This window comes from Nicotiana tabacum, chromosome 8 (genome assembly GCF_000715075.1).
Source record: "Nicotiana tabacum cultivar K326 chromosome 8, ASM71507v2, whole genome shotgun sequence".
NCBI lineage: Eukaryota > Viridiplantae > Streptophyta > Magnoliopsida > Solanales > Solanaceae > Nicotiana > Nicotiana tabacum.
This window is the reverse complement of record NC_134087.1, coordinates 5,822,967-5,832,962: the sequence shown is the minus strand read 5'-3', so window position 1 is coordinate 5,832,962 and position 9,996 is coordinate 5,822,967. Positions and strand designations below refer to the sequence as shown.

At 33.8% G+C, this 9,996-nt stretch overlaps 2 protein-coding genes across 2 annotated transcripts; both read left to right on the top strand.

Annotated features, from left to right (window-relative positions):
- Nucleotides 1-980: 980 nt before the first annotated feature.
- LOC107832644 (putative F-box/LRR-repeat protein At5g41840) lies at nt 981-3,513 on the top strand. The gene is made up of 4 exons (XM_075220179.1): nt 981-1,466; nt 2,900-3,091; nt 3,205-3,354; nt 3,466-3,513. Exons 1-4 carry the CDS (start codon nt 981-983, stop codon nt 3,511-3,513), a joined length of 876 nt encoding a protein of 291 aa, XP_075076280.1.
- Nucleotides 3,514-3,537: 24 nt separating this feature from the next.
- LOC107832654 (putative leucine-rich repeat receptor-like protein kinase At2g19210) lies at nt 3,538-6,364 on the top strand. Its single transcript, XM_016660518.2, has 3 exons — nt 3,538-4,538; nt 4,642-5,188; nt 5,749-6,364. Exons 1-3 carry the CDS (start codon nt 4,454-4,456, stop codon nt 6,185-6,187), a joined length of 1,071 nt encoding a protein of 356 aa, XP_016516004.1. The 5' UTR covers nt 3,538-4,453; the 3' UTR covers nt 6,188-6,364.
- The last annotated feature ends 3,632 nt before the right edge of the window (nt 6,365-9,996 follow it).

Here is a 9,996-nt window from a genome sequence, read left to right as displayed (position 1 = left end):
ATAAATATGATAGACGAGGTACTACCAAAAATGGTGATCGTATTTTCGCGTTAGAGCATCCAGAAAAAGTAAAGTAATAAACATATATACGTATCCATATTTTATTAATTTAAAAAATATGCTCCTCCATTTTATAAGGTATTTAAGGGTTTGGATTCATTGGTAAAGATGCAGAAATTTGATTGAGCACAACTCCAGTCTACCCTAGGTACGTACTCTCCAGGCTCCATCCTAGAGATTATTTCTTTGTTATCCTCCCTATGTTCCTTTTGACATTTGATCTTCAATTTTGATATTTATTATTGCTCTATAAACTGTGAGTCTAATTGATTCTTTAAAATTCTGGTGAAATACAATAGTCTAAACAATATAATAAATCAGTTTGAAAAGTGGAACACTCTTTAGTTTGTCATATTCAATGGATAAAATATTGATGAGTACACTAGGAATAGATCAATTATAGGCTGTTGTTTGCAGCTTGTTTGGATGGTTGTTAGTGGTTGTATTGTCTCTGTTACTTTAAATATAATATTTATTTTGATTATTACTTCAATTTTATTGTATCGTATCGATAGATTCTTTGTTACGTGACGATGAAAAGTGTTACTTTATGTAACAATCGATTTGGTGTGATTGCATCGCTACCTTATTTTTTCCTCTCATCTTGTTCTTCCTTATTATTAAATAATCATACTTTATCTTATATTTTTTTATATAGTAATAATTAGTATCATACTTTTTCTTTGTACTATTGCAAGTTTACTATTATTGGTGCATGATATCACACTATAACAAATAATATAATCTATTCAAACATTGTATACATCAACACAATACAATACAATACGATACGATACATTATGAAACGATGAAACGAAACATAACAACCATCCAAACAAGCTGTTAATATATATGCTTTTGCCTGATTGTTTTTCAGGAAAGCTGGCCACTGAAGTAACATAGAACAGAAAGTTACAGTAATGGATCAAATCTCTCAGTTACCCGACCCGATTTTACAGCATATACTCTTCTTCCTACCGGCAAAAGATGCAGCTCAAACTAGTGTTCTCTCCCGGACATGGCTTAACGTTTGGAATTTACTTCCTATACTTACATTTGATTTTGATGAAAACGCTTTCATACAGAAACACTTGTCTGCAGAAATAGAGGAACAGAAACAAGCTGATGAAGGAGACGCGTTCTTAAATCATATAGATAGTCCTTTGACAAATCTCCGCATCCAAAAAGCAATAATACAGAAATTCAGACTTTCTCTTAATTTTTCCGATACAAAAAATGCGTCTTGCATTGATGAATGGATAGGATTAGCCACCAATAACTGCATCAATGAATTAGATATTCATATTATGCGCCAAGATGATAAGTTAGATTGGTATAGTTTACCCGGTACAGTAATTACAGCTAAATCGCTTGTTGTTCTTGGTGATGTCCATCTCATTGAAGAAGTATTAGGCATGTGCCTGATAAAAGTTTCTTTGGTTTGGTAGCCAACATTGTTGACTTGGTTTGATTAGGTAGCCAACCTTATTGAATTAGTTTGGTTTGGTAGCCAACCTTGTTGAATTTCTTTGGTTTGGTAGCCAACTTTGTTGAATTGTGAGAAGTGTGTGTAAATTGTCAAATATTGTAGGCTTTAGAGAGTGAAGCTTTGGCTATAAAAGGAGAGCTTCAACTCTCATTTCTTCACACCAACAAAGAGAGAAAGAAAGAGTGAGGTTTCACAGACAGGGTATAAGAAAATAGTCTGTGAGGAAACTAGAGAGTGAGCGATATTGTAGTGATGTGGGAATATCAAAAGAGGGTTATTTCTTTTGAGTGTTGTAGTGGTCTTTGGAGTATTTTACTCGGATCTACAAAGTGTAAAATTCCTTACTATAGTAATATCAGTTGCTCCTCTTGGGGCCGTGGTTTTTTCCCTTATTAAAAGGGTTTTCCACGTAAAAATCTTGATGTCGTTGTTACTCTTTTATTTTTGTTAATTACCGTATCTCGATGCTACATTATTATTCCGCTTTTATTACCATGAATATTATTTCTGTGGGGGTTTATTCCCAACAGTTCTGAGATTAGGTGGCTGTAAGTTAGTGTGGCCTCTATTTGTTGATCATATAAAGCTTACCAAATTGAGGGAGTTGTCTCTAGCTGATGTTTATTTGGATGAACGGATAATGTTAAAAATTCATTTCTACTTGTCCAGCTGTAGAAGATTTAAGTCTCGTCGAGTGTAGGGGAGTAAAAGATATATTGATATCTAATCTCCCTAATCTTCTGAAGCTTACCTTGCATCAAGAGGATGATATAGCAAATGAGAATATTCTGATTCAAGCTGTTAACCTTCAAAGTCTGAATTATAGAGGATGTAGCGGCGAGTTAAAGTTTGATGTGGCTGCTTTCAAATTTATGAAAGAATTTGAGCATAATATATGAGCAGATTACCAACCAAATGGTAGAAAATTTTGTTTCTGAACTACCCTTTCTTGAGAAATTGGAGTTAAACTTTTGTTTTAAGTTGACGAGGCTTAAATTTTCGAGTTGTGTACTTAGACATTTGACATTCCGTTCTTATAAGAGTTTGATGGAAATTGAGATAGACACACCAAATCTGCTACGTTTTGAATATGGAGCTCCTAGATTACCTGTTATATCTCTATGACAACATCTTCTCTACAAGAATCTTATCTCAGATTAATGCCCAACGAACATCTCGGCACAAGTTGGTTTCAACGTTTGAGGGAATATTTATCTAGATTCGAACAGCTGAACTTAGAATTGGTTCTGTCTATAATTTCAACCACTGTAAGTTTGTACTTCCATTTTCATTTTATTTGGTTAATGTTCATTTTCGTTACATTGATTGTCTCTTTTGTTGATTATCAAGAATACATTCACAGTGGAAGAACTGAATGAAATTACATCGTTCTGCTCGCCATCTGTTGTCAAGCATTTGATGCTAAAGGATGTTGCGCCGCCTCTAAATTTTGAATCATTGTTAGATGGTTTGTTTTGGACTTGTCATCCAGAATCTCTGTCAGTTGAAAGTATGTGGGGGAGAAGTGATGAATTTATGCAGGTTAATGTGATCTTCCTATCTTTTCATATATGTAGGATAATTTTTTTTCTTATATAGTAAAATGAATTGTAGTGGTTTCTCATTCTTGCTCTGGATTTGGTATGCAATTGCAGTTCTTGAGAGAGAAATTAATGGAAAAAGAAGGTGTTCAACCAGTCTGCTGCGACTCAAGAAGTGTCAAATGTTGGAGGCATTATCTTAAAGGAATTGAAGTTGAGAACTCTACTACTAGTCTGCATGGGGATTCTTTTTCTCCATGTCAAGTCTCAACCATTTGTTTCAAACTGAGGTGGTAGAATGCCACATTCTGGTATCTAAGGGCATATGCAATATAGTTTTTGTACTTTCAACTGAACCGAACATTTTCGACACAGGATATTAGTATTGCTAGTATTGCGAAAGTGCAATGGGTACAGTGGTAAGAACATAAAGGTGGAACCATCTTGTTTGAATCTCGAATTTGCCTATGTTTGTCTGCTTGTGTCTGCATTATGCAAAATAATTTTTTATCAAGTCCTAAATTCATGACATATTAACATTGGAAACCTCAGCCCATCCTGAATAGATTGATAATGTAACATTTGTTTCCTAGAAAATATAAGTAACTATCCTTTGGGAGTACTATTTTCTTTCTGAAGAAAGAATATGATTGTGGGCCATAACTAGTTTTCTCTACTAGTTTGAACGAGTACAACATTTTTTGGAGGCATTATTAGTGTCATTATATACATCCTAGCTTTTCAATAGAACAATCAAGATCACAGACCTAATCCTTATGCTGATGTATACAGAGATGGATTCAGGATTTAAGCTTTATGGGTTCAACTTTTACGGTTTCTAGCATTGAACTCATTATTTTTTAAAAGTTATGGGTTCATATCTTCCATTTGTTGTAATTTTAGTGAATTTTTACTCATAAATTTTTTACTTTGTGCCAAAAGTAATGAGTTCATATGAACCCGGTACCAGTGCTCTATATCCGCCCTTGGATATATAGTAGAGATAATTAAAACAATATCAAGACATAAACTAATAAAGTCTTATGTTAGACTTCGTCTAGTCAGCTCTTATTCCCATAACATATATGCTTGGTCTATTACTATAGGATAAATTAGTGGCTCAATCAAGGTAAATTGATTGATTATTTTAACATAAGAAAGCACATTTCATGACATAAGAGCACATTAAGATACTACATGTTGCACACACCTACCCAGCAAGTGATATCAGGGTGGAGTTACTCAAATCTCTTGGAAACTTCAAACTTTAACCTGGTCAAATTAAACAAGGAATATATAAGGCAAAGCACCCAAATTATTCTCATTCAATCAACTAAACATCAAGAGAATAGAGTGTCTAGATATGGAGATTTTGAAAAGCTTCCTCTTTGCATGTCTTGTTGGTTTTTCAATAGCAACAATAGCTGTTGCACAAGATGGTCAATCAGGTTTCATGTTAATTCGTTATATATATGTATGTGAGTGTCACCTATAATATTTAATTTTTGTCCTGACTAACGCTCATGTTCTTTTAATTTTCCTGTTTTACAGGATTCATAAGCATCGACTGTGGAATACCAGCAGGTTCCAATTATACTGACGTAATAACAGGCATATCTTACGTTTCAGACGAAGGTTATGTCACTGGCGGAGTGAGCAATACCATATCACCTATATACCAATCCAAATCTCTAGAAATACCATTCCTCACAGTTACAAGCTTTCCTTTAGGGACAAAAAACTGCTATACTCTAAACCCTGCTCAAGGGAATAATACCAAATACTTGATCAGGGCTAGTTTTTTCTATGGAGATTATGATGGAATTAGTCAATTACCAAATTTTGATCTTTACCTTGGAGAAGAATATTGGGACACAATCACAATATCTAATGCTTCTATACCAATTTGGAAGGAAGTTATACACACCCCTTCTAATGATTTCATAACTGTTTGCCTTGTCAAGACAAATACTACAACTCCTTTTATTTCAGCCTTAGAGTTAAGGCCATTGAATTTTACTACATACCCAACTCTAAATAAATCATTGAATCTTATTGGACGTCTGAATTTTGGCTCCTTAACCAATCAATTCATTAGGTACGTTTATTTAATATTTTTAATTTCATAAGATCAAGGTCTTCCTTTTCTATACTAAGATCTCGTTATTAAGACAAATTTAAATAAAATTAACTTTTATATATATTCCGATAACATAAAAAAAATATTTTTTACATGATTTTTACCCACTGTAATAAGTCAATACAGTCAGACCTCTCAACAACAGCATCGTTATATAACAATCATTCACTATAAAAGTCAAGTTTCTTTTGGAACTAATTTCCATGCTATGTTATAATATATGTTTTTTATAACAATACATCGCTATAACAAAAAAAAAAAAAAAAAAACAAGACTATTATAGAAAGGTTTGATTGTAATATTTTTTACGGGTTAGTTGTAATTGACTTTTAAATAACATGATATATGACATAAATTTTTTTTTCTTCCTGTGAGCGTATAAAAGTTAAACCAGTTTTTACTAGCTTGGTCCACCATGATTTTTTTTTTTTTTTGGGAAGTTACTATACTTGTCTTTTTGTACCAAGTGGATATATTCGTAACAATTAATTGTTTGCTTTCTATTTAAAAATACATAGGTTCCCTAATGATGCATATGATCGAATTTGGCTACCATTTCCATGGGAGGCAATGACAACAATTAATACAACACAAGACATACTTGAGAACAGTTACCGACTACCATCGGCGGTAATGAGCACGGCAGTGACACCGACCACCGCCACTGACACGGTGTCGTTTTCCTGGCCGGCTGATAATACCACAGACAAGTATTACATATACTTGCACTTCGCCGAAGTCGTAGAATTGATTGGGACACAAAAAAGGGAATTCAACATTTATATCAATGATAACCTCTTTTATGGACCTTTGTCTCCGGCATATCTGTCGACGACGACGATATTCACATTGTCTCCCGGCTATGGTTCCGAAAGATACGATGTTGTAATTAACAAAACTGCCACGTCAACATTCCCACCACTCATTAATGCTGTCGAAATTTATATAGAGATGTAGTTTGGTAGACAATAAGAAAATATATCAACAGTTTGTCTGTGGTGTGGACTGAAATAAAGGAATTTAGAATTTTTGGGCTGTGTTATTGTTGTACCTTTTTTTCTGCTTTCTCATTATCTACCGAATTGAGATGAGATTGAGTTTAATCTTAATTAATGATTAGATTATTTTAGTTAAATGAGTTGTTGGTGCAAAGATACGATTTTCAGTGATGTTATTTAAAGATTAACCAGTATTTATTTTGTCCTAAAATTTTAAATTAAAAAATCATAACTTCAGAACAATTCAGGACACTTTTGTCCTAAAAAAGTAAACCGTAGAGTGGCTACCTGGTGTCATTCCCACCGCCTACGCCACGTCTGATAACAACAGAGATAGATAAGATAAGATGAGGTTAGAGGTTAAGCAACTCATTAACTAAGATCTGATAGTTAATAAATACACCAAATATAAGAAAAGAAAAATAAAGTAATAAATGACAAAAAAAAGGTTATAATTTAAACTTTTAAGTGTCACAAATCATATATGAGCTGTCCCGTACTAATTAAATGGGTTGTTGGTGATAATTTTACAACTACATAATTTAGAGGGACTTTTACTTTTTTCAAGGGAGCCTACGATGACTTAATCGATATATTTCTGTTTTTTTATTAGGACAAGGGAGGAATTTGCAATGAGGAGAACACGATATGAAGGAGACTTTACAAATTCTTAAAGATTACACATAAACAAAAATGTAGAGAAGTCCAATCAACTGACATTTTTCATTAATTTTATTCTTATTCAAGAAGCCACACCGAATTGACTTAGATAACGTATAAGGATCGGAGTGCTGCTTTTTTTTTTTCTACTAGAAAGAATAGGCAAAATGCATCGTCGAGCCGCCGACAACTCCCAGGGTTCACTAAAACAGGGAATACTCCGCGAAAGACTATTGAGTGACCTGTCGAGCTGATCCGACACCAAGTGGGCCGCACCTCTGAGGACTCAATATGAAACAGAAAGGTGTTCCTTTAAGCCCTAAAGTCGTCCGTTTTCTCACCGGTCGCATAACTTGCCACCTGACCTATGGTCCAAATCTCTGTTACACACTTTCTAGGAACGAATATTACTTTACACACCCAATCTTTCCAAAGTGTATCTAATAGCCCGTTTGACCAAGCTGCAAAAATCAGCTTATTTTGAGAAGTGTTTTTCTCAAAAGTACTTTTGGCGAGAAGCAGTTTGTGTTTGGCTAATTAGTTTGAAAAACACTTCTGAGCAGCAATTAGTGTTTGGCCAAACTTTAAAAAACTGCTTCTAAGTGTATTTTTTCTCAAAAGTGCTTCTCAAAAAAGTGCTTTTGGAGAGAAGCTACTTTTTTCTCCTTCTCCAAAACTGCTTCTGCTTCTCCTCAAAATCACTTTTTTTCCTTCCAGGAGCTTGGCCAAACACCTCAAATTGAGGCCAAAAGTGCTTTTGGCCAAAAATAAGCTTGGCCAAACAGGCTATAAGACACACCACTTTTGGCAGCTGGCGCGCGCGTGTTTTCACAAAAAAGAGGCTAGTGAATGTAAAACTTTCAAGTCTAAACCATTATCTAAATGCCACATGTCCCCAACCTTTGTTATTTTTTTCTTTTCTATTTTTAGTTATTTCATCTCCAAATAATTTGGTTTCTTTTCCACACACCCCCACCCGTTTTCTTCTTTCCCTGGACACCTACTTTGTCATCTCTATTAATTAAACTCCGAAACACAAAAATAGTTTTAGAGCTAGGTCCAAGTTTCAAATTAATTAGTCATCTCCTTCAAGTTTAAATATTTTTAGATCTGCTAATGAAATCAGTGAATGATTTCTCCATTTGTTTTCATAATTTTGTTTTTAGATCTGCTGATTTTTTCTTTGACTTCAAAAATTTAATTTTTTTTTTAATGGGTGTGAAGAAAGGGTTTATAATGTAGGTTTTGCTCTAAAAATTAATGGCGATAGTGGTGGTTGTCATGGCCAACACTTAAAGCACCATGTGAAAGATCTATGTAAATATTGGTCATGGCGATAGTGGTGGTTGCCATGGCCAACACTTGATTCATGTGAATATTTTTTTTCCTAGTGGGTATTTCCATGGCTGTGGGAGTTTAGAGGAGGCTTAGTGGGTATTTCCATGGAGTTTAGAGGAGGCTTGGTGTGGGAGTTTAAAGAAGATGAGAGACGTGGGGGGGGGGGGGGTTGTTTTCCGTTTTTTCTTTTTTCCTTTTAAATATATCAATTGTGGTGTAAATTTAGTATTTTTATTTTTTGTTCCTTGAGTTAGGACATGTGTCACGACCTTATTGGTGCGTGATATTACACATATTCTGAAAAACTGGTTAAGAAAAAAGTGGTGTGTCTTCGATACACTTTGGAAAGGTTGGGTATGTAAAGTAATATTCATTCCTAGAAAGTGTGTAACAGGGATTTGGGTCATAGGTCAGGTTGCAACTTATGTATTTTGCCAGAAAGAATATGATTGTAGGCCTTATTGTTAACTGAAACTAGTTTTTTCTAATAGTTTGAACGAGTAGGACATGTAAAAATTGCACGGGGCGTCCTATATATTTAACATATACTCATTTTTTTAAAAGTTTTAACTTGTACCTACTTTTTAAACAATTTCAGCCTCCTTTCTCCTCCTCCTTCTCCTTCTTTGTTTTTTTTTTTTCTTCTTCTTCTTCTTCTTCTTCTTCTTCTTTCTTCTGCTACTGTTGGTGTTACTATGAAACTCCAGTTCATGGGGGATGATGTTGCCATAAGTATGTTTATCAGATTATTTAAAAATAAATTATAAATAACTTTCTAAAGTAAGTACGTACATGTGTGTAAATATAAGTCCATTTCCTTTAATTCACATTCTATTATTTTTTTTTGGATTCAGCTTTGTACATTATCAATGTTTTAACCTGTTGTGCTAAATCATTATCTAGTTTTTTAAGTTACTAATTCTACTTATGATAAACTTATTATCTGTACAACAAATCAATTACATGATAGCATAAAATATGCTGAAGTTTAGCAAATATAGAACGAAACTTCAGCTAAAACATGCTGAAGTTCAGAAAATAGAGAATAAAACTTCAGCTACCAGAATGCTTAAGTTCAGCAATTACAAACAAAAACTTCAGCAAATAGAGAACAAAACTTCAGTTACTATGTTTAAGTTCATCAATTACAAACAAAAACTTCAGCACACTTGGTTCAGCAATTTTTGCTATTTCAGACCCGTCTACTAGAATGTTGAAGTTTTGCGTGATTGCCTTTGCTACTTCAGCCCCGTATGCTGAAGTTACGCGAAAAAGTGGGTACGCTTGTAATTTTTTTGCAAAGCGGGCACAAGTTAAAACGTGACCCAAAAAGCGGGTATAGATGCAAATGTCACGTACGATATTCCTTGAAGGCTTTTATAACTTAATTAATGTGGGCCAAAAATTGTTGATCGATCTATATTTATATTATATTAAATTAAAGGGATTTTTAGGTTCCTATACATTATCTGAAACTATTAAAATTATTCTAATTTTGTATATTATCCGCCTTAAACAAAAAATGCTTATAATTTATATAAAATTCATTATTAGTGCCTTAAATTAGGGGATTTAATTACACCCTTTTTCTTTTTCCTCTCCTCTCCTCTCTCCTTATTTCTTTAATGTCTCCGTGATTCCTGAATCCTTTCTTTTTTTTTTTTTTTTTTTGGATTAGCTGCTCACCTTTAATGTGGTGATGTAAGAACCCAAAAAAGTGATTCTAAAATTAATGCACATATACGAAATTCTGGCGGTATGCGGACATAA

Coding starts and splice junctions, on each gene's coding strand:
- LOC107832644 (XM_075220179.1), top strand. CDS start 981: ATGGATCAAATCTCTCAGTTACCCGACCCGATTTTACAGCATATACTC. Junction 1,467..2,899: donor ATGTCCATCTCATTGAAGAA/GTATTAGGCATG, acceptor TTGATTATCAAG/AATACATTCACAGTGGAAGA. Junction 3,092..3,204: donor GAAGTGATGAATTTATGCAG/GTTAATGTGATC, acceptor ATGCAATTGCAG/TTCTTGAGAGAGAAATTAAT.
- LOC107832654 (XM_016660518.2), top strand. CDS start 4,454: ATGGAGATTTTGAAAAGCTTCCTCTTTGCATGTCTTGTTGGTTTTTCA. Junction 4,539..4,641: donor TGCACAAGATGGTCAATCAG/GTTTCATGTTAA, acceptor CCTGTTTTACAG/GATTCATAAGCATCGACTGT. Junction 5,189..5,748: donor TTAACCAATCAATTCATTAG/GTACGTTTATTT, acceptor AAAAATACATAG/GTTCCCTAATGATGCATATG.